General features: G+C 38.6%; 1 protein-coding gene across 1 annotated transcript in view; it reads right to left on the bottom strand.

The window, feature by feature from the left end:
• Window positions 1-14905, bottom strand: part of GPBP1 (GC-rich promoter binding protein 1) — a 36773-nt gene extending 21868 nt beyond the window's left edge. The window contains exons 1-3 of the mRNA XM_008500152.2: window positions 14516-14905; window positions 13707-13774; window positions 5443-5562 (exon numbers count right to left, since the gene is read on the bottom strand). Of these exons, the coding sequence (XP_008498374.1) occupies window positions 5443-5505 (63 nt within the window). The 5' untranslated portion in view covers window positions 5506-5562; window positions 13707-13774; window positions 14516-14905. The remainder of the gene's footprint in view (window positions 1-5442; window positions 5563-13706; window positions 13775-14515) is intronic.
• Window positions 14906-25702: the final 10797 nt, after the last annotated feature.

Genomic DNA, 25702 nt, shown 5'->3' with positions numbered 1-25702 from the left:
GAGAACAATTCACAACTAAAGGTCACTATTTCAGTTGCGGACTTAAAGCCGGAAGCTTCCGTGGACTTGGGCAAGTACGTGCCACATGGGGGTAAACCAGGCCTTATTTTAATAAAATTACACCACACCTAAAACTGACCAGAGCAAGGATGTGGCAAAATCTGGTTCACAAAACTGGAAAGGAGATGAATGGCCCCCTGAATGAATAATTAAGTATTATGACTTTGCAACCTGGAATCCCTACGGAATTATTAATGGAGCACGTGACCCAATTTATAATCTAAATCAAATTATTAGACTGAAAGTGGAGTGGAATTGGTAGCTAACAAAAACAGCTCTGTCCTTGTTAGTGGACAGAGTATCCCAGTTATGAGATGCTCTATCTGGCCCTGCATTATCTTTTAGCTTCCAAGGGAGGAGTGTGTGCTAAATTAAACCTAACCAATTCCTGTCTCAAAATAAATTATGGTAAAGTGGTGTAAAACATTGCTAAAGAATTAGCCATACTAGTAAAACCTCCACCAAACATGGGAATCTCCCAGGTGGACTTCTTTCTCTTCCTGTCTAAATAATATAGGAGAATGGATTTATTTTCCTGGTCATGTTTGGTTTATTCCTTCTTTTCTCACCGAGTGTAATTACCATTTGTTCTTCCTGGCTGAATGGAATCCAGGTGAGACAAATTCAGCAAAGATTCTCTCCTGACCAGGTCAACTCAGATACAGTAGATAAGCAATTCTCCGGGGTCATGACTCAGATTTGAGGAAAACTAATCCTGTAAAATTTCAGTGTTTTACTTTTCTTTAATTTGCATGTGTATGAAATGGACCTATATGTTTGTGATTATTTTTATTTTAACTTATTTTATAAGCATTGTTACCATTCTTAATATATTTTTATTATTGCTATTGTTATTATTAGTTCTCAAGTATAATCAACAAACATTTTCTCCTAAAGTAATTGCTCAGAATCTGTAAATGTCAATATTTTAACTTTCTATAAATGTTGTAAATGTCACTAGCTGAGACAATTGCTTTGTACATGCAAACATTATTCATGTTGATACTTTGTGACTTTTTTGGTAGCTTTCTGCTACCTTTTAGACTTTGCATATCTGTAACATATGTAATGATACATTGTTGCGAAAACTTCCAAATGCTGGTTCAAGAGGGAAAAAACCCACCCCAATACTGAACAAAATATATATACATATGTTTATCCCAAAAACACACTCCCCTGGCTACAAAACCCATGGGGTGAGGTGATGTGATGTGGTGGAGGTAAATACAATGTGGCAAATGTGTGGTACATGGGACTGTTTACCCCCCCACAAACACACATGAAAATATACTGGCTTTTGAGCCAGGAAAGACATGTAGTGGGAAGAACTGTTGCCAGGCAGGTTCACAGGCAGGTTCACAGTTTTTCCTTAATGGAAACCTCAGAGACAGAACCGGCCTGCTAAAAAAGCACAGATTCCAAAAAGAGCTACAGGACACAAAATAACCACACAAAATTACATATACATATATATATGTGTGTATATATATATATATATATATATATACACACAGAGAGAGAGAGAGAGAGAGGGAGGGAGAGAGAGAGAGAAAGAGACATATTAAAATCGCTGACTCAAGAGCCACGGGATGAAATGATGTAAACACTTTGAAAACATGAAACTTCCTCTAGAGTCAACATTTTCTTCTACTCTTTTAAAAACATATCAAACCTATTCTCAATTAACAAATTTTTACCCCGAACTTCACTAGCTTCTGTTTTGTATCATGCCTGGCAGGTGCCTAAATATAAGAACACTAATCAGAAGGTCTCCTGGTACACGGTCAATACAAAGATAATAAAATTAGCAAGATAATAAGGACTGAAGGATTCCCCTAATTAAAAGGAAAGTTCTTCGGATGGCAGATCTCTGCGAGTTTGTGTCAGTGATTTATGAAAAGACAGAACCCTTTTTTGCTGTATAAAAACAAAAAGAGAAAAGGAGAAGACGCTGGCTCTCTCTTCCCCCACCCCTCTCACCACTTTGGCTTCAGCTACGGGACAGCAACAGCAGAAAAAAAAAAAAAAAAGGGGGGAGAACAGCAGCCAAGCAGGAACCGCATCTCCTACGCCACCGCCCCCAGAGCCAGAGACCAGGGCAGGGGGACTGCGATAAAACTAAATTGCTCTCTTGTTTTTCTTTCCTTTTCTTAAAAAAAACTCCTTTTGTAAACTTGTTTTTTCTTTTAAAGGTGGTGTTATTCTCTCCTTCCCCTGAAATAAATCTTTGAAACTTACTTAAATCAAAAAGCCTGTTATTTTTGTAAATTCTTGTGATGTCTATCAGTAGTGGCTGATTTTTCCTCGCAATCAAAATGTAAAATAATAGCTCAGATCATAACATCTGGGGAGTGACTTATGTCCTTGACAAACTTGGAGAGAGATAAAAACCAGAAAACCACAAGAAAATATCCTATGATTTTAGTACTTAAAAAATATCATAACGAATGTAAATACTTAAGTAAAAAATAAATCATTCTAAACAAATTTTGAATAAGCTGCTAAAAATTTCAGAAAGTTCCAGGTCTGTTGATCATAGATAAAATTTTAGAAGGTAGTTTCACGCATGCATCTACATACAACTATTTTCTAATACTGCCTTTGGAGTTTAACTTTCTGTATGCACTTAGTTTGATTGTGATTATTCTTCAAAGTGTAACTAACAGCTTTTTATGTATAATGCTTGAATTGTTCATTATGTCTCCAAATTGCGTGCAAAGATCATGCAGTTTGCGTTTTCTCCACATGATGGAGGTATCAGTCTACTACAGCATTTATGGCTGTAGAGATGACACAGTAATCAATGGGAAATCTATTGGCAATGTCTTGAAGTTGATAAATTATCTCACTAGTTAGCCAAGAAAGTGACACAGATTTCTGAAGTATAATAAGTTATTAATTTACATGAAGTACAAGTAAACCTGCAAAACCTGAATTTACTGCTCTGTTTGCAATCTCTCCACATGTTTTACAGCAAACCTTCCTGGAAAGTTTCATCCCCATTCCAAAATAGCTTCAATCAACACCTTCCTTTTTTCACCTGCCCAACTGCTATATTGCACTGATGTGAAAATTGTAGTTCCACACCTGAACAATGGATACCCAGCTATGCAGGTGGACTATCCTGTGGGTGACAGAGAGATGACATAAAAACTTACTATGTCATACTTAGCAGTACATCATCAGGATTTCAGTCAACCTGTAGTCTTTACCAGTCATATTAAGAATAATCATTCACAATCTCAGCTTCCTGGCACCAAGTTTTTCTAACACTTCTAACACTTTCTAACACTAAGGCAGAGGAAACCAGCTCCCAAAGATGCAATTCTTAGAAGTGCCTTCGCAGAGAAATAAAAAAATGACTGAAAAGAGTTCAGTTTCTCCTCCTCAAGTATAACTGTTGATACCATAGCCTTACACCAGCTCCATACTTGATAAAAAAAACACTTTGCCTTCCTCATTCATCCTTCCTGTTTGTCTCCTGCTCTTCTCTTCAGCTACTTTGCTGACATATGGGAAGTGAAAATAAAAATCTTTTTAAGTAAACAGAATGAACAGGGAACCACAACACTTGAGATCTTGCAGAGGAATGACAGGACAAGCCTTGCTCTTTAAACTACACCACCAATGTCCAGACCAGCCCTGGCTAACAGTCCTGCAGAAGAGAAATCCTGAAATTGCAATCCTCGAAGAGAGAGCCAGCTTCCCAGCCCATCCTCATCTACATCCTAAGCATGATGTTGTATGATAGGGAATATCACATTAGCCAGACTGCATTCATTGCTCTGATCATGCTCCCTTACAGTTTCTTGTGCATCTGCACACTAGCAAAGCATAGGGAGTTGAAAAGTCCTTGGTTTCTTCTCAAAAATTAAAACCATCAATATGCCATCAACATTTGTCTCATAACAAATGCCACAGTAAATCCAAACCACAATGCTATTCCAGTTACTAAGAAGAAAAACAGCTTTATCTCAGATGAAAACAGGACAACAATGTACACTTGCAATGTAATTCCCTACAGTTTAGGAATGAGGAATGACAAATACAACCTGTACCTCATACACATTCGACTGGTACTGGAACTGTTCTGAAACTTCCTATTATCCTGCTATACTGACAATTTCAGCTTGTAGGTAAAGCTCTTCCAGAAGATTCTTGAAGTATGTGAAGATTGTTTTGCAATTTTGACACCACATTAACCTAAGCTCTCATTGCTTTTCCAACTGAAAATTTATTTAATTGGAAAAAGTATTTTAATAGAGTTGAATATATCAGAAATTGAGTAGAATGAAAACAAACAGATGGCAGGAACCATCCTGGAACAGATTGTCCTGATATTCCCAGAACAGCAACTGAGAGTCGATAATATACTATATTAAAGAAAGCAACGAGCTAGGTTAGTATAGAAGAAAGCTACACAGGACAGTATGACTAAGGACATTCAATGACCTCATTTCAAAAAAAAGCATGAATGTATGTATTTGTAGACAAAGCAAAGTAATGGAACACAACTCATTCTGACAGCTAGCTGCATTTAAAAACAGCACAAACCTATTTATTTATAAAGAATAAACGTTTTCCATGGACATGAAACAGAAGAAAATAAATACATTAAAGTAAGGCAATGACACTCTCATAGTTGAAGATATGTATATAACATTCAAAAGACTATAATGAAGAAAGCAGCTCTACAAATAGGGAAATAGATGACAGGATTTGAATATCCTTCTGCAATTTGCACAAACTAAGAAAGAAGGATAAGCTAGAAAAACGTAATATTTATGAGACAGACATACTCATATTTCATAGAAAATTTACAAATCCTAGTAATTCAGAGACTATTTCCTGTTTCCAAGCTCTCTCATTTTATTGAGTAACAGTACTCCAAAGCAAAGATGCGCTACTTGCAAGCACCACACTTTATCTCTAGTAACAAGCATCCCATCAGCAACTGAAGTGCCACTTCAGGTGGTGTATTTCAAATGCATTTTTTTAATCACTTGGATAATAGAATAACATTTCTGAGAAATTTTTAGGATACAGGGTAAAATCAGAAGAAAGTGCATCTAGCACAAAATCCAGTAATTGATTTTAAACTCCTGATTTAAATACGTGAAAGCTATCTTGATCCAACAAGAGCTAAATAAAATGGCCAAGCACAGGCTTCTTGCCATGAGCTCAAGCTGCTGAAACAAAAAAGCTTTTGAAGACGAATGAGCTTGATAACAGTACAACTAGTTAAAAGTAATGACAACACTTACTAGATATCATCTATCACCCTATTAATAAAAAATTGCATTTTTATGACAACTGAGGTTATGACATTTAGATTTCTACAGTAATGACAGTGCCTGTTCAAAATAAAAACACAGAACATACTTTCGTTGATGATGGTAGAGCAGGAAAATAAAGCCAGGCTGGAGCAAAGTCATGATGCGCCATTTAGGTCCGGTCCCTCTGAATGGATGAAACAAGGCTTCAGCACCTCATGGCAAGTCTCTGTAATCAGAAAAACAAGAAATGGGTAGCTAGACAACCCTGGAAGCTAAGTCTCAGAAACAATATAAAGGTTCCTTAGGAGAGAGAGTGTTTCAAAGGGAGACCCAAATAACCATGTATTCCACATCTCTGCACTACAGAGTGCAGATCTGTCAGTGAGCATAGATGAAGCTCACTTTACAGATGCAGTAATATGAGCATTAGCAAGAGCTGTGGAATCTAGACTTGATTATCTCACAATTAATTGCTATATTATGGACTGAACCAGGCTACTGCATACTGACCTCCACACATAAAAACCAACAGAGCACTTTACCTCATCTAATTATACATATGATTGCTCTGGCAATTAAAGGAAAATTTAGTATGTTAACTTCTAACAGGCAGAAACACCTGAGCCATAATTAAATTGGGAAATAAGCAGCAGATCTTAAAAGAACAAATATTAACATCTTTTTTTAAAACTGTATTTTAGAGTATGTAGCCTACCCAGCTTTAAGTTGGCAATTCCATGTTTTACAGGTTCCATAAACACTCTTAAAGATGCTCATTTACTTATGTTGCCAGTAAGTTTGTCCTGGAATGTATTTTAATATAAAAATATTTTCATTATAAGCATGAGCTCTGTATTGATGATCTGGTAAATATTCAATAGCTCTAGGATACTCTTCATTCTCGAGAAGAAGTTTTTGTAAATTGAAAACAGAAAAAGTGAAAATGGGACATTGGCAAGACCAATCCACTGCCACAGGCAGGATATATGATGTTTAAACCCTTTGTGATCATCTTGTCAAATAGTAGGTTGTTCCTTGCTTGCTTTCCAGCTGAAGATAAACCCATAACTTAGACTACCACGTTAGTCTGCAATATGTTCCATCACTAGAAATGCTCCTTTTACCAGGTCCAACTCAGTCTTCTTTTCCTCATATTTGGGTCTGTTACCTAAGCTACCCCCAGCACTCCAAGACGTTTCTGCATTCTCTGTCTCCCAAATGCACCCAACAAGCTCTATTCAGATTCATAATATCTACAAATTTAATAACCGTACACTCTACTTCATTATTGAAGATAATTAATAAAAATAGTGAACAGACTTCTCCAGAAATTTATTTGATTCATCCTTCCATCGTGACTAAAGCATCATTAAAACAAATAGGTAACACTGATCAGCAATTTACTTTAGAAGGGAATTTCTGCTTTTCAGAAACCTACGACTACTCTGAAACAAAATAAAATTAAAAAAAAAAAATAAAAACTTACAATCACCACCACTACTTAAATTATTTGAATAAAATGAAAGTCAGTAGTAAGCACCCATACAAGCATTTACAAGAAGCTGCTTTAATTACCATGACACATGAAGGACTCATTTTTTTCTAGCAAGCCTTGTCTTATGTACACACCACAGATCAGATCAACTACTGCTCACTAACACCAATAAAACAGCTGTTACACTCCCAATATTAACACAGCTACTAGAAGTAATGTTATTGTATCTGTGGTATTTACATCAAACAGAATTCCGCTGCTTTCAGAAACCCTCTCAGTAAAAAGAGCAAGCACTTACTTTGCCACACAAAATGAGGACCTAAGATGCATTTAAAGAGTGAAAACAAACATCTGAAGGAATAAATTCCACTAAAGAAAGAGATGCCCTAATCCAAAGAAGATACTTATTTAGTAGATTTATGCTGCACATATAGTCCTGAAGATCAGAAGGAACAAGATTCTCACACAACTTTAAGACTTAAAAAAAATACTTGAACCTGACAATTCTAGGTCAGAAGCTAGTATTTGTAACTAAAGAGTTTAATGTGTGGCACAATGCATGTGTATAAAGATAACATTGTAAAAATTAATTCACTTTTTCCCATCTTACGTGAGCAACCATATGAGAATACTGTTTCCCTGGCAAGTTTGGCCCTTCTCCCCTTTGCTACTTGAAATCAACATGGTGCTTAAAAGAAAACTTTTTAAACTTGAAGACCACCCACTACAGCCAAAGAATAAATCAATTTTTCCCTGCCATAATACAGATAGAGCTCAATATGGTCCAAAACAAAAGACCCTATATTCATTAACTTTTGGATTTACTGATTACTTCAGTGAAGTGCTTCTTCAAGCTTTATCCTCTATTACAACTTTCACTTATCTGCAACCTTTGACTGTTATGGGGTCAAAATATGGAACAGCCAAAATGATTAACACTTGTTTGCAGAGCTTGTTTGTAATCTAAAAACATCCATGCAGTTAGCACATAAGACAACCACAGAATCACAGAAAGTTAGGGGCTGGAAGGGGTCTCGAAAAATCAACTCCAATCCCCCTTGCAAGAGCAGGGTCACCTAAGAAGGTCACAAAGGAACACATCCAGGTGGGTTCTGAACGTCTCCAGAGAAGGAAATTCCACAGTCTCTGTTAGCCTCACAGTAAAAGATTTCTCCTGTTTATATAGAGCCTTCTATGCTCATGTTCATATCCACTGCCTCTTATCATTGGGCATAACTGAGAAAACCCTGGTACCATCCTCCTGGCTCTCTCCCTTTATAAACATTGATGAGATCACCCCTCATTCTCCTCCAAGATGAAGAGCCCCAGCTCCCTCAGCCTTTCCTCATAAGGGAGATGTTCCACTCCCTTGACCATCTCGGAGGCTCTGCTCTGGACTCTTTCAAGCAGTTCCCTGTCCTTTTTGGACAGAGGAGCCCAGAACTGGACACAATATTCCAGATGTGGTCTCACAAGGGAAGAGTAGAGGGGGAGGAGAACCTCTCTCAGCCTACCAGCCACTCCTCTTCTAATGCACCCCAGAATGCCATTGGCCTTCTTGGCCACAAGGGTGCATTGTTGGGTCATGGTCATCCTTCCATCTACCACCACCAGTCCCTTTCCCCTTCACTGCTCTCCAAGAACTGAGTCCCCAAGCTGTACTGGTTCTTGGAGTTGTTCCTACCAAGATGAAAGACATCACACTTGCTCTTGTTGTAATTAATTAAATTTTTCCCAGTCCAACTCTTCAGCCTATGTCCCTCTGAATGGCAGCACAGCCTTCGGGGGTGTCAGGCAGTCCTCACAGCTTCGTCTCATTAGCAAACTTCATGAGAAGACACTCTATCCCATCATCAATGTCATTGATTGAGATATTGAACAGGACTGGACCCAGCACTAATCCCTGGGGGGCTCTACTAATCTCAGATCTTCAGCTGGACTCAGTGCCATTGATCACCATTTTTTGCGCTCTATTGTTTAGTTCTTAATCCATCTCACTGCAGATTTTTCTATTCCACATTTCCTGAGCTTGCTCATGAGGTTGTTTTGGGAGACTGTGTCAAAAGTCTTGCTAAGGTGAAGACAGACTACATCCATTGGTCTCCCTGTATCTACCCATTCAGTCACATCATAGTAGCTATGAGATTACTCAAGAATGATTTCCCCTTGGTAGATCCATGCACCAAACATGAAGAGACCAATTCAAGCACTGGAACACTTACCTGATCTAACCTGACTTCTTTCAAAGACCATAAATTCATATCATGTCTCCTGCACTGCTCCTGCTAACACAGTGGAACAATTTCCTTTACAAATATCTTCAAGCTGGTCTTCAAACATAACATCGAGAAAACAAAGGCTACTGAGGTCTGAAATAAACTGGATACATAAAAAAAGAATTAAAGCAATCACTCCCATTCCCTTATAAAGATGATCCTTTATCCAGAGTTTCTGCTAGCTTCACTTCCTTTCATGTCTTCCCAATATCAGAAACACTCTATCTACTTCTACAACACTAAAAATAGACATGTGGCATCTATGGAAGGGCACAATACTCTTCAGGAGTTGGAAAAGTGACTCTCATGAGATTTCAACTCCAGGATATCTCTGCACTAGCTACAAAACTAAACATGAGAGTCTGCAGGTGGATGGGAAGTGATCTGGGACACTTCAAGCAACCAGCTGTAATCACAGAATCAACTTATTCAAAGCATTCTAAATTTTAGTTTCAAGTGTTGTTTTCTATAAACATATAAAATAATAAGACTGACTATTAAAATACAGAATCCTGAAGGGACTAAAGCATGTAAGGTAATATGAATTCACATTTAACTGCTGTGATTTTTTTTGCCATGGTTTTCATTACTTGGTTTAGGTAGCTGTAACTACAGGAAAACCACTGAGGATCACATTTTTTACATATTTAACCATAAATACTGTTTCCAGGATTAGTTGCTGTATCACCTTTGCATGGACTAAAGTGAGGCTGACCAGGTGTGTGCAGCTCTCTGGACCCTTGTTCTCACCCTTCTTGATAACAGTATTGACATTTCCTTTCTTCTAGTACTCAAGAGTCTGTCCCAATGACCATGTGACCTCTCAAAGATATTAAGGAATGGCCTTGCAATGACATCAGCCAACTCCCCCTGCACTCATGGGAACACACTGACAAGCCCCATGGATTTATATAGACCTCTTTAAGAGTTCCCTAACGTGATCTTTTTTTCATTGAGAGTGGAGAAAAAAGCTGAGCAGAACTTTAAGATGGCAAGGACATGAAATCAGCGATCATTCTCACCCGATTTTAAGGGCATAATGTTAAACTTGTCTAACCAGTATTTAACAGGCAGAGGAAAGACAGTGCCAAGGGTAAAGAACAGATTCAACTCCAGCAAGGTTTCTTCAAGCATACAAAAAAAAACATTTTTCACTAACCCAGAAAGCTGTCCTCAATATTTAAAGCAGGTTTAATTACTGTTGGTGAGATACATTTGGAAATACTACTTGTATGAATAAATAAAAACACCCATGCTTTTTCATAATGTCCTAGCACGAAGAAACACATAAAAATGGTAACACCACTTTAAAAGGAAAAGGATTGTCAGAGTAAAAGCAGCTAGATACAAGAAAAATCATTTCTACAATTTTAGCTTCTATACTTCTCATGCTTGGAATAGCCCTAAATATTTTACAGTAGGCGGTATCAGTGACACTGAGTATTTCAGAGATTGTCACAATACCATTAAAATAAAAGACAATATAAAAGCAAATAGCTAAGAATACTGAAAGCTTGTGAGTGGAATAGCAAATTTATAAACAGGGGAAAAAATAAGGAAGCTTCAAACCATAAATGCACAAAGTTAGACAGGAGATACGATTTGAAAACTCTCGATGTTCTCTGAAAGCTAGCTTAGAAATTCAGTCTACTGAATTGCATAGCAAAACCCACGAACAGAATAAATGTTAAAAGCATGTGGCTATACACACATTTTCAGGAGTCTAAAATTAGCATGTACATTTATCTAAGTGGCACATACCTATGGTCTTTTACCTAATATCTCACAGTTTATTATAGGTACATAGATTTATGAGTACAGCACACCAACAACTACACCCCTCAACCCATTCTCACCTTGTCACCATTATTTTTAGTACAGTATAAATGGGGTAAAAAAAAGGTTAAGCAATCAGAATTAAAGTGTGCCATAGTGTTATGACAGTAAAAAAAAAAAAATAAAAGGTTACACATTGTCTCCAGTTTGTTACTGCTGCTGCTGCTGCTTTGCCTCCTTGGTAATGAGCTCCCGCAATCAAATCCTTCCATCAGGAAGACAAGAAGAACATAGATGCACAGAACAAGGGAAAGGAGGCACACAATTTTCTGTGAATGAATTAAAACTGAATGTTTACTATCAGAAATATGCCAAACACCAACCGCACAGCATTTCATGACAACAAAAAGAGAAAGACATTTGCCAAGGTAAATTTAATTTTTTTTCTTAAACACCATAAGCCACTGGCAAAGTTCTCACTAAAACAAAGAAACTATGGAAAAAACAAGCAACACAATAACTGACCCTTCAAATCTCCTATTTTGGGTCAGCTTCCAGTGTTCACCCACTTTGCATCAGCCATAGAAAAACACTTCTTTTTCTCCAAATTAGTCACAGAAACTACATGCACAAGTCTTAGCCATCAGACTGCACAGTCTCTTTTCTTTAAACATAGAAAAGTTATCATTTTTTTCGCAAAGTAATCAGGCCTTTAAAATAACCCACTCCTACTAAAGTTTTTGTTTCTGCTACAAAACACAGTTGCTATAAAAAATATATCCTGTGATAACAAATCATTCACTGTTATATTGCGTCGAGTTAAGCATTAATTTGAAGTTGCTTAGTGTAAACTTTAAACAACACTTTTGTTAAACCCTATGCATCTTGATTTTATTCCCCTTTTAAAAATACAGGTTCTTAGAAATCTTCCTTGCCCTGCGATTCACGCAGTTTCAAAAAAGCAAACTTATTTCAAGCTGTTTCGTTCTCCAAAATCTATGCTAGAAAAACAGAAAATGATATTCAAACCTTCACGCAAGCTTTACAGAGTACTAAAAAACTGAAGCATTTTTACTTATCACAAACTGCTGCAAAAGCAAGACAACTACTTAAACTAAAGTTTGTTTACTTGAACTAGATTACCTTCTTTTTTTCTCTCCTTGTGAATGCACAGCCACAACAACAGAATAAGCTTAAATCTTTACAACCAAACTTTTAAGACTATGAATGGAAAGTGTGCGTGCATGTCACACACACATACTACATTCCAAGGTAGAAGACAGCTCATGGACAAAAGATTTACAAACAGGTTTAAGTTTGGTTATGGTAACTCTCTCAAGTTCTTTCATACTCTAAAATTCCTTGACAAAGACTCACACTCTCAACAAAAAAGAGCAACAGTTTTTTCACACACCAGAGCAGCCAATTCAAGGCAATTCTCAATACAAATATATCCATTTTTTTATTCTGCCAGAATAAACCCATCAGCAAGAGAGCCAAGCTGCTGACACCTATTCCAGTACAAAAGCTATGTTTACATCAAGGCTTAAAGTGTAAGTTCTGGGGGGCAAGGATCTTATCTTTAAAGTTGTCTCCAAACCACTTAACAGGCTGTCAGCACTATACAAATTTAAACCTAAAGAAAGAATTAAAGTGCAATAGCATGCTACGTATTTTCTTCTCAGTGAGCCTCACCCATGTATGAATTTTCCTTAGAGTACAAGGGTACATCCGTAAACCACACATGAATCTTTGTCAAATATATACACATACAAGTAAGAACAACTGCACTTCCCAGATGCAAACATGGTGAAAAGGAAAAAAAGAATTCTGCCAGCAAACAGAGAGATGTAAAGGCACGGTCAATTTAACGAAAAAGCAAATTCTTCAAATCATCCAGGAGTCAGGATAAAAATTATACCTGTCCTTGATTTCAAGGATTTCAAGCCTGCCTCTTGTGAACAGGCACAAGTATCTCACAGCACCTTAAGTTAATAGCTTGAAAAAGAGGCCTATCAGTTTTTCTTGAGTTGAGAAGCAAGTACCTGTAATACTATTAATTATGACCATATAATGGACAACATTCAAACTCACACCTGAAATTCCATTTACCAAATACTTTCAAACATAACACAGATTAATCCAACTAAAGGAATGAGGAAAACCGATCTTCACATGTGTCTCAGTTCATTCAATCGATTCCCAGTCACACTGAGGCTCCACATGGAAAAGCCACAGGCACAAGAGGTTACAGGAAAAGCCTCATACTCATGTACCAATTTCCATGTTTTCAAAACAGCAAAATTGAAACAGAAATTAAAATAACAAAACACCAAGGCCATCCAAAGAAAGCAAAATACAGAAGCTGGATCAGCTTCTAGATACTGACAAAACAAAACACAGAATAGAGCTACTTCAGTGAGTCTGAGAATTAAAAAAAATTTATTTGGATGTAAGTCTTTAATTTGTGGTCAAAAATTGCAAGTTAGAGAGGAAAAAAACACTGTAGTAATCTTTAAATACAGCTTCACATACTTAAACTTTACTTTTTCTATAAGGCTTTAACAAAAGCCATCTTCCCAAACATCTTTACATTGCCCTTAAAGAAAACATTTTTTTTTTCATTAGCTCAGCACTGCTAACAGATCAGTATTGCAGAAGCTCTGAAAAAAAAAATTCAAAAGTTGGCAACTAAGGTAAATGTGTCACCTTTACCAGACACTCAGTTCACAATCTACTCAATAATACTTTAATTATTTGAAGCTTTATAAAAAAATCAAGATGGGATATAGAGGGGAGAACATAAGTAAAATTACCACTGACTTTTGAACTAAGTTGTTCTGTCCATCTTCATTTTCTTTCAGGCAGTAGCTATTCAGTTGAACGAAAATCTAAAAATATTATTGTAAACATATTAATTTCAACATTTAAACTTCATCTATTTTCATAAACATGCAGCCACTATGGGAGGGAGTGAAAAGCAATATACCCAACATCTAAATTAGCTAGTTCACCACTAGATTTTGAGTCCTTCCAAACAGGTGAAGGTTTTTTGTACAAAAACTTGCATACTGATAAAGTCATTCATTCCCATTACCGAGTAGGAAATTACTTTGAACCCAATCTTAAAATATAAACACATTAAAAAGCTAGTTTGCATAGGAAGTAAAATAATTTTTATTTTAAAATATCTGCCTTCCATTAGTGACAAATAACTGTAGAAAGAAATAAAATAACCATATTTACATTATTACTTCCTTCATGCTACAAATGCATATAATACAAAGGCTGAAATGTGTAAATTAACTGCTAACTTATTCAGTAAGTAAAACAGTTCATTGCCGAGACTGCAGCATTAACACCAAAGCTAAATTAGCTAGAGGTTCAGTCTACATGCACCTACTTTTTAATCTCCCAGAAATAACCATGCTTCTAGCTACACACTTCTTGTATTCTACAATTTCTTTAAGAATTGAAGCATTCTTATACCAGGAGGTGAATATTAGACTCCACAAGCTCACTTAAACATTCTAAAAAAAACCGAATAATCTCTATGTAGTCAGCATTACAGATTCAACCATTGTGATAAAACACTCAACTGTAAATTGATTTATGAACACTACAATACTTACCTACTCCAAGAGGATCACACAGGGTGTTAGTACTCCAGAATTTGTATTTTTCCAGGTTGCTTTCCTTGAGATAATATCTCAAGTTCTTGCTGAAACTACATTTATAGTTGTTTGACATAGATTTGACCTCACAGAAATCAGCTACCCATCCCTCTTGCTTATAGATTCCACAAGGTTATGTCCAAAATGTGCCAGCTCCGTCTTAAGAAATGTTCTTTCTTTCTGACAGCTTCTCTTGTCTATTCCATGTATCTACCAGTATAATAAGCATCGGCTCCAGGAGAAATAAATACACTTTTTACATCACAAACTGGGAAACTGGGAATCCAAATTTTTCATCTGAACTGTGGCACATTTCCTAGCTTTGGATAACAGAAGCATTTGTAAACAGCTATCTGGATACCACCATACTGCTTACTGACAACAACATTTTTGAACAAAAGCATTACATAAAATATAAAAGAAAAAATTATAAACAAACATCTATGAAATTTTGCATTTGGAAAACACTTCAAAATAACAAAAGCGTATGTCAAAAAATCTAAAAGAGTAACATAAGATGAAAACTATCAGATGTGAAACTGTTCAACAGTGTATACACAGTGACTCAGGCTGCACTTTAACCTGAAGCCAGTTAAAAAACTGGTTATGCCAATGACTCGAGAGTGTTGCCTAGCAGAAAAAAAAATATTTAAAGGCAAGAAAGCACTTTATTTTGGCTGGTGAAGAATTGGAAACTCGATAAATTTAGCCTTGAATCCATGCCATGAGAACAAAAGTGTTGAAGGGTACAGTGCTCAAGATAGCTTGAAAGAAAAAGGTCTGGACTTCAAACTTTTAGTTCAGTTGTCAAATGCCTACTGGTTGTTTCAGAAGACTTTTCAGGACGAAGCAGTTAAGTCAAATAATGCCAGAAGAGTGTCAGCTATCTCTCGCCTTTCACAAGAAGCAACCGCTGCAGGCCGATTTCCACCTTTTTTCCTCCCTACTAGCTGAAGCAAAAAGGCTGCAACCACCCAGGACTCTCGCTGTAATCCAAACTGCCTACGGTAAAAACAATCAAAAAATCAGTTTCGTCTTTTGAAACCTCCATCTCCGCTGCAGGGTTGCTTCTCGGATAACGCAGCCCGAAGGCGAAAACATTCGCCTGCCCCTCACTGCCCCGAGGAAGAAAATAAAAATAAAACAAAAATGAAGTAAAATAAAAATAAAATTAAATAAAAAAGAAGGGGGCGGGGGGACATTTCTCATTTTATTGGGAAAGGTGAGCAGGTCTGCAGAACGCAGCCGGCAGGAGGGGCCAGGGAGCGGGACCACCGAAGGAGCCAGGTAGCGGCGGCAGCTGCCTCGGGAAGCCTCGCCGCCTCGGGCAGAGCCTCCGCTCCCTGGCCATCGCCGGCCTGCCGCTGCGGCGCCACGGCGGCCCAGAGAAACGCCGTTCCGCCCCGCAGCCCGCGCCGGGGTGCCGCGCCGCCGACGGCCGTCCCGCCGAGCGTACCGGGTTCGGCTCTCCCTGCCCTCCCTGGGGGCGGGCCCGGCCGCACGGCAAGGGAAAGGAGGGGCAGGGGAGGGGCAGGGGAGGGGCAGGGGCGGGGCAGGGGCGGGGCAGGGGCAGGGGCAGGGCAGGGCAGGGCAGGGGGCGGCCCGGCTCCCCGTTGGACACGGGCATAACCCGAACTCGCAACACCCGCCGCTGCTGCCGCTGCTGCTGCCTCTGCTCCGCTCTGCTCGGCGCCCCCGTCCCGCCGCTGGCAGCCGCCTCCGAAGGGATGGGTGGGGGGAGGATTGGGGGAGGAGGATTGGGGGAGCAGCGGGTGGAGCCCGGAGGCCGAGGCCGCCCCCACCTTCCACCCCCGCTCCCCCCCCCCCCCCAGCCGCACCCCCTCCCCTCACGCTCCGGCACCGCCACCGCGCGCGCGCACCCCGCCCCCACTCGCCTCGCTCTCAAAATGGCGCAGCCGCGCAGCGCGCCGCTGCCGCCGGCACAAAAGTCGCGAGAGCATTCTCGCGAGAACCGCACCACGGCCCCGCGGGAGCCCGGGGCGGGGTTTTCCGCCCGCCGCCGAAGAGGCGACCCCGCCCCGCCCCCTCGCCGCCACTGCCGTGACGTTACGGAGCAGTCCCGAACGTTCCGCCGGGGAACCCCCAGCGCGCGCCCCGCCCCCGCCCCGCCTGCCCGGGGGTGTCCCCGGTGCCGCCGTAATTTACCGTGCAGCGGCGCAATCAGCGGGGCGCCATCCTTGCCGGCACTGGTGGTGCAGCGCGGAGGGCCCGAGACCGGTCACCGAAACCCAGACGCAGGACTCAGGCCGGGGCAAGCAGCCCGGGCGGGCGCCGCGGAGCCCCGGCTGGCCGCTGGAAGTTCTTGCGCCGCGTACTTTGGTGGTGAACGGTCGGCCAGGGGGGCCCCGGCCCCGCCGACAGCCTGGTCGGTGTCGGGATAACCGCTGGAAGCGCAGGTCGTCGCCGCTGCGGCCGCGGAGGAGCCCTGGGTCCCGCCGCACCCCTGCGAGCGGAACACCACTCGTCGGGGCGGGGGGGGTTAAATTGCGGCCCCGGCGGGGCCTGTGGCGGGTGCGAGAGCATCGCGCCGCCATTTACATGCACGGTCCAGAGTTAGCATCTTCATCGCACCGACAGCACCGGTAGCTTCCATACGCCAGCAGGCGACCGGGAATGAGCTCATCTCCGCGGCCGCCGGCTTTTTGAAAGCAACGTCATGGCGTTTTTCAGCCCGGGAACGACGTGTCTCAATTCATGTTTTGCAATTACAAAATCCCTTTTCCAGCAAAAGTCAAATTATTTCGCAATTAGGTGAAAAAAAATAAATGCACGTAATTGTGTTTAAATGTTATCAGAACAGGCATGAGCAACTGTTATTAGTGCCTGTATTTGATTCTGTGTTTTCTTTCAGTGGCAGTTTCCTCATCGAGATTTCAATTACTGCAGGAAATGAAACTGTGCGCTTTTTTACAAAAATGTCTCGAAGTCCTGACAAAGAGTAGGATTTTTAAATGTATTATGTAGCCATATGTATGTGGTACATAAAGGCCCTTTTCAGAATCTGATAAAATTACTAGAAAGCAATGATTACTAAAAAATATACTAAAAATTTACAACTGAGAAATTTAGAAAGTAGAAAAATCCATGAGAGTTTAATCTTTAAAAAACTGGCAGAGCCTCCAAAACTGCTTTGGTCACATTTACCTTCAGCTCCACTCTGAGCAGCCAGTTCTCATCAGAATCCTGACTGTATTGCAATCTCCCTCACCTCTCTCACCCGTGAAATCGCTTGTCCTTTTACTTACATTGACCCGTGCTGCAGCAGGGAGACTCTCCAGGCCGTGCCCCTCGCTTGCTTTTCAGGCTGTTGCCAAGCCTGAAACTGCAGATGGGAAAGTCGGGATAGACTGGGCTGCCACCTGGTCCCACTGTGAACCACGACAACAGCCAAGGAGCCAAGTCTGAATCTAGTCTGATGCATCTCTGTGCAGCCACTAGGACCACAGCAGCAAAACTGTCCATACTCTCCAGCTTCATTATTAAAGGCCTTACTGAAAATAGTAATTTAGGAGTTACACACTGATCAGTGTAACCTGTATCAGACAAATGCTGCAGCAGTAGCTACAAGCTCATAGGTTTGTTCCATTACGAAAGGTCACCACAAACATCTCAGGTCTCCGTGATCCAGTATGCTGCCTGCTTCAGACACAAGTATTACCAAGAAAGCCCTGACCAAAGGAAGCATGTTCAAGTCCCAAAGCAACATACACAATCCTAAATTATGATGGGTAGTGGCATCTAGGAAGACAAGGTAAATGGTGAACCCAAACCAATGTGAAAATAAAACTCGATAGAGTCAGTAACACATCTCTATGCCTTGACAACACTCACATAAGGCTAAAATTAATGATCTGAAATGACCTTTCAATTCATTTGAGTTATGACTAAAGCATCCATGCTGCACAGCTGTTCTGAGAATGTTCTGACTTTGCAATACATCATATACTGTGGGTATCAAAAGAGCAACTACAGTACACAAGAAATTTACTGGAAATAGGAGATTATCAATTCATCCATATCAATCCTTCTGATAGGTTTCTGTTTATGTTGCTCCATATAGAAACCTTCTATTTCCAGTGGCAATAACCACACCAGTTTTAGTAACCCCAGGAAAAGCTGTGGTAGTCATTAAGGAAAATATTTTAAAGCAGTATATGGAAAATGTGTTTGATTTATATCTCTCCAATTGTTTCTTACAAGAAGGTGTAATGCCTTTTACAGTTCTTGAAGAACAAGGCTTTGACCTGGCAGATGGCTAAGGTGATGTCCTTACCTTATCAAAACCAGTGGCAAACTTCACACAACTCATATCAAGAGCTCCCCTTCTACAGCATACTTCAGTTAACGTGTCACAAGCACTCAAGCAGTTCCCAGAGAGTTAACAGTATGCAAGTCTGCTGGCACGTGAATTTGGACTTTGGAGATGTTCCTGTGATGCACAGCCTAGCTATACCAGCTGGTTCTCCTGGCATATAGTGTGTATGCCAGCAAGAGGATGCTTCTACTAATACAGGTTTCTTCAGTTCTGTGGGAAATAATTAAACTACACTGATACAACAATATGGACTCCATTACTGATGAAGAAATCCTAGCATAATCGTTGTCTGTCATGAAGAACTAGAGAAAAGACAGAAAACTGCCAGAAAGGGGAACTTTTGAAGCAATATTTCTAGCACTTTTTTGGCTGTAGAACATGTTATTTGGTCTTCTGAACCCAACCTGTACTTGAATCTTCAGAAGCATACAGTGCAGAGAAGAGGGCATAAAATTTATGATAAATGATAAAAATTTAACAGAAACAAGGTAGGCTAAGCAGAACATGTCTGTTTTGGGAAACTGCCATAGAGGTTATGATGACATTTACACTGGAATTTCCTATGGGGAAGACATGTGAACAGTTCTCCATTGTTAAGCTAACTTGAAGAAGTACAAGATTTTTTTAGATAGATACTTCCATGTTCTCAAAAGTCCTTTCAACAAATCATAGTATAAGAAAAGGTAGCTCATGCAGAACTTAGACTACATCTGAGATTTAAGAACAAAGGCTAAGAATGACTCCATTTAAATGACTGAGATACCTCTAATAGTTTGATGAAGACAGAAGAAAGCCACACTTAGCACTTTCAGCAAATTGACTAGGCTGAATATCATATGTAATTTGAGGTTCTTTTTGGTGTAGATCAGCTTACATACTGAAAATATTGAAATGGGATGGCTTATTGCATATTCAGAACTATCTACAACAGTGTATGAAACCATTGAATGAATACAATGAAAAAAAAATGTATGGGAAATGCTGAGGCATAAGGAATTAAACCAGAAACATTTTAACTCCCACCAAATATTAATCATCTACGTTTAGACACAAGTCTTAGGACTCATTTTAATATGAAAAATGTATAATGAAGTTAAGATTAAATTATTTACTGCAAAAACTTGAATGATTGGATTAAATACAAGACCAAAACTTAAAAGTGTTTTGGCACACACTTGAAATGTGCTAGCTTTCATTTGTTCTAGGAATGGAATACAAAATACTTCTGGGAGTAAAATATGGGAATGTACTTAATTCCTTACTATTTTTAATGATTTCAGGCCTTTACTTATATTTTTGTGCCACTTTATGAAGACGTAGAAAACACTTGAACACTATTAAAATAGAAATCCAGTGTGACAAATATACAATTAATTGGAGCCAAACAATGAGACAGAAAGCAAAATAAAAAATTTAATATAACAGGTTTAAAATTTTTATTAATTCACTTTGAGCCAGAAAGGATGCATTTAAAAACTAGAAAGAAAATGGCCACCTACTATTAGTAAGAAAAACTAAATTCTAATGTTAATTCTTCTCAACAGAAGGAGTATTTTTAACATAAAATCCCAAACAATAATAATTAGTACCAACACATTTCTAATAAGCAGTCTTTGTTGCAAAGTTTCAGTTATGTTTCAGCTGAATGTTCACAATATGAAACACTAAGTAACAAAATTAAACGAGTGTGTAGCAACATCTAGTCATTACCATTTGCAGTAACATGATGAACACTCCTATAAAGTATCTGTGCTTGCCTATTTCTATTATCCCTTCCAGGAAAGGAACATATGATGACTTTTCCAATTGTTTCATGATTTCAGTGGGTCTGCCTAGACAAGACAATGAAATTTGACTGTGCGAAAGAATAGACAATTATTATTTACATTGTAGTATGTGTAACCTCTAGTTATTAGACTTTTCAAGAGTTTGAGCATCTCCATGACCAGTGCACTTTAATGTAACTGCGAAACAGGTCTGAAAATTGAAACCTAAGTACTTGTTGAATCATTATTTCCTGAAGAACTTTATTATGAAATTTCCACTGACTTTGACAGGAGCAGTATTATGACCCAAGTCTTGAATAGAGCTGCAGGTAAAGGTACATATTTTGAGGAAAAAAACTAGGTATTAATTTTGAATAGCACATAAATCTAAATTTGACCTATACTATTGAAATTAATGGATCATTTTATGTCTCTCAAGATACTGACTCTTTCTACCTGAAAAATCAAAATCTTATTGACACAACTGAAAAGCCAATATAGTAACTCAGAGACCAACCTTCTGTTATACTAATTGTAGCTAAAAAGATAATTAATAATCAAGCTTTTTAAAAGGCAGCATCTCAATTTCAAGTTTTTCACCTGTATAGAAACTGAAAATAACCTGGCTAGTAGCTTTTTTCTTGTCAACAGTAAAAGCATTTAGCTCCCAGTATGCATTTCAGAAGCATTGAGCAGTGTTAAACCAGGGGTTATGTAAAACTACTTTAATGGTTTATCTCCATTAAGTGGTATTCTTTTATCTAAGTTAATTGACAGTTAAATCTAATTAATTGACAGTTAAAAGGGTGCAACCTTTCTTCAAATATATTCTGGGTGAATAATGTCTATATACTATTTATCCTGTTGAAGGACATCATACTGTACACCTTCTCTAAAATAATAAGCAGGAAAATCCTAAGTGTACTCAAACTTCTACCCTGTTCCACCCAGGAATAACAGCAATTGAATACCCACTCTTCAAAGGAATAACTATAAATTACAACAAACAATTCAGGTGAAAAGGAACAAGCAAAAAGAATTATGAACTGAATAGAGAGTAACAATTTCTAATTTTTCATAATATGCTTGTCTTTACCCTACCATTTTTCCAAGAAAAATGAGAATCCTGTATTTTCCCTAAAATGACCATGGCTACCTTGTTAACTTAGAGCGTGCTAGTTTTGAAATAAGAAGACCAGATAGTCAGCTTGATGGTAGAATCTTTCACATGCTTAAATCTAAGCGAATCTCATTTTAATGTACATTAATTTCATAGACAAATTGATTTGCTTTATCCTGTTTTCTTTTTAAAAATATGTATTGACAACTTAGCATTTTATTTCCTTATTTGTAATGACTAGATTAATTTAGAAATTTTTCATATCCAACTAAAGTGAAGAAAACTAATTTTTGTATAGATCTTCTGCAAGTTTTGCCCATTGTCAATGTGTCTCTCTAAACTCTCTAAGTATGACAAATAAAACCAAACAAAAATTATGATTCCAATGAAGAATGATTTGGAATAAAGCACTTGGTAAAAAGCTGCTTCTCTTGATAGAGAGGAACTGAGAGAGCAACTTGGCCAGAACAGTCAGGCTACCTAAGTTCCTTCTACAATAACTAACCTTATGTTTACAACTGTTTATTAGTATACACAAATTAAATTGTTTACATTCACAAAATAAGTCATAAGAAATCCCCTATGTTACTTTTAATGCTCTCATTACACCATTTCTTATGTAATTACCAGTGATGTCATTACATGCATTCATTGTACCTGTCTGTAAGGCTGGGTAAACTATGTCCTTGCTGTAAAGCTGATGGCTGCTGCTCAGCATCATCAAAAATAAGCTGGCTTTGCCTTTTACTAAAATAAATTAATTATTATTGTTATCATTACTACCATGAAAGTAAATAGTTTTTTTTCCATGTTCTTTTGGGAGAAATGAGACATTATAAAAACAGCAAAATACTAAAAGCTTGGGAAGGAAGTAAAAGAAGCTATTCCCTTCGAAAATATGGCACGAAAGGTAAGTGAGCAGCACTACTGTAAAAAGCCAAACCTTATACAGGAGACCCCAGTCTGTGCTCCAGAAAACTGCGTTACTTGCACTCATTAAAATCAAAGCACTGGGAGACAGATGCAACTAGAGAAATAAAAAACATATTTTGCATGTTCATTCTCTATTGCAAATACAATCCTGAAAGGCATGGTATCTTGACAATGCACAATGTGATTAAGAGTAGTAAATTATGGTTCTAGTACACAGTTGGGGTCCCTTCTTTCCTCCCATCTCAAAGCTCAAAGGATATTGGTGTGTGGGAGCTGGTGACCTGTATTTTTACAGTGTTATCTTTATAATTTTATCTTTTCCAGTAAGTTAAACAGCACTGGCACATGGTTATCTATAACATAAAACTGTTTGGATGGTCCTTGTATGCTTTTTGCCCTGCTTTCCAGCAGCTTCCACCCTCCTCAGCACCCTGCAGGGGTTACTGTGTTCACTGGTCCATCTTGCAACAGCTGCTCTTTGAAGGAATTACAGGTTTTTCTAGCAGAGGTGCAGGCTGTTCTGTCCTTTTTGGTGGTTTTAGTGTCTAGGAAACATCCCTGAGCATATTTCTTTAGTAGAGGTACATTTAACTAGTAGAGATAAAGCCAAAGGGTCTAAGAGAACCTTCAGGAAAATTTCCTGAACAAGCAGGCATTACTTTTTGGTATTATGCCTACACACAGGACTATTTGAGGCCATTATTCGGGTGACTTGGTGAAAGAGTGTGGACTGAAGTGAAAAAGTATCACAGTATTTGTGTCACAGAAATACAGATCAGTCAAATGTGGTTATGGTATTCTCTGTTCACAATAGATCTATGGGGTGTATACACGATAGCATACACTTATGAGTGCAGAAAGTAAAGGACTTAATACTTAATTTTGTCATTCTTCAAGGGTAAAGAAGAAAAAAATACTATAGATTTAGAGATTTTCTTAGAAGAAAGAGAACTCTTTATCTTACAACTCCTCATTTATGTTGTTCAGATTCACTGAATTATCCATTTGGTGGGGGTTTTTTGTTTTGTTTTGTTTTAAAGGCTGGATTCTTCTCTACTAGTTCATTTGAGTTATCTCCACTTTTTTTACTGTTTCAGTCAATGAACACACACACACAAGAAAAACAAAGAAAAAAAAAGAAAAAAAAGGGGGGAAAAAAAGCATTTTTTCCCTTTTTTTCCCCCCTGAGATTAACCTGGGTGATAAAATATAGTCAAAATACAAACACAAAATACATCTTCCTCCATTACTTCAGAATGAACAGCATAGGCAGATTTTTGTTTCATCTCTTGATTCCAATTCAAGAGAAAACCACCTTGAAATACAGGACTCCATAGAGTCTTCTATGCCCAGGAGGAATGAAAAATTTCCTTTGTATTGATGTAACTATTTGACTCACCACATATAGGCATACACATCTTTTGTCCTGCCATGTTGAATTCTGAGTCCCTGTTTTTATGTCCTGATTCCCAGAAAGAGCAATCTCATCCTTCCTTTCTGCTTAGGGAGGCAAGGCAGAGAGCACCAGCACACCCACAAAAGGATTGGCCTCGGATGGAAGCTCCACACCACCACCATACCAGGCTTCACATAATCATAAGGTAGTTTGGTTTCCAAGCTTACACTTAAAGAGCATAACACACTTTCACTTCTGGTTCTAGAGAAAAAGTGGTAATTGAGAATCACATCAATCGCATCCTTGTTCCTTTTAATGCCCTTCAAGTGAGCTTAGCCCAGTAATTTCACTATCCTCACTCTTTATCTTGATTTGTGTTCATTTAAAACCATTGGGAGGTGAAACATGTTGTAGCACCATAGAACATAACTGCACTATGGGTATTGCTATAAAAAATCCAGCCACCACTCAGATACAGGATCAAAGCAGCCCTTTCCAAATCTTTGGTATCCAAATTTTCGCTGTTATGTTTTTTAGGCATTGCAATCTGCAATTATTTATAAATTTTTCTGCACAGGTACAATTTCAAAATGCAAAACCAAATCTCTGGAAAAGACAGGAAAAGAAAATGCTTAGGTTTTTTCACTATTATACATTACAATCCAGTAAGTTCTTGTCTTGCAGCCTGCTGTCTACAACTCCGAGCACTGCTTTTTCCAGAATCCTTTCTGCAACCTATAGGACAGCTCTGGAACATCATGACACCACTGTGGTAGAGTTATGAGTTCCTCCTATTTTATCAAAGTGATCTAAATTTTAATTAAAAAGAAAAAAACAAATCTAAATCTAATAAAAGTTTAAGTGTCAAATTAACAACAGAAGATTTTTCTGCTGCACACAAGTGAAAAACTTAATCATGTTAAACATTGAAAGACTGCGAAGTAAACTGCATTAGAAGCTAGGAAATCGCTCCTTGTACCCAAACTGAGAGAGTTCCTTTTTTAAAATCAGATAGGAACAGATGTGTAGTTCCTTGAACTGGGAATTTTTCCTGCAGCACATTCTGTGCTCTTTTGTTCATAAGTTGAACATCTGTGTATACTTCTTACACATTCTGTATTCTTGAGAAGCTATTTTGCCTTACTGAGTTAAAGTTTCAAGGAAACTGGGTTTGGTGTATCCAGAGGGAAAGAAGCTGAAAAAAGGCTAAGGAGCATTAGTGGATTGTAATGGCATTCCAGACTAGACAGAGGTGGAAAAGATGACATCTTCCTTCTTAATTTTTGAGTACATGCAGTGTCTCTGACATAGCATACCTCTCTATCACTGATAATTTTTACCAGATAACTCCCTAAAATGTGTATACAACTTTGTAAAAAGGCAGAGACTAATCAGGGATCAGAGAGTGAGGTACTGCTAGAGCTGCTTACCACTCTTAACAGCTCTTCTAAAAAATGCATTTCTCCATAATATTGGGGTTTTTATGGTGTCAATGTCTTACCCGAGATACATTAAGAGCAGTGTGTCTACATCTTATGCTGCTGTGTGGTTTGGAGGTACACGAACAGTTTATGTACTGGAATTGTCCTCATCT

This window comes from Calypte anna, chromosome Z (assembly GCF_003957555.1).
Source record: "Calypte anna isolate BGI_N300 chromosome Z, bCalAnn1_v1.p, whole genome shotgun sequence".
NCBI lineage: Eukaryota > Metazoa > Chordata > Aves > Apodiformes > Trochilidae > Calypte > Calypte anna.
The sequence above is the reverse complement of the archived record's forward strand: the minus strand, read 5'-3'. Positions and strand labels throughout refer to the sequence as shown.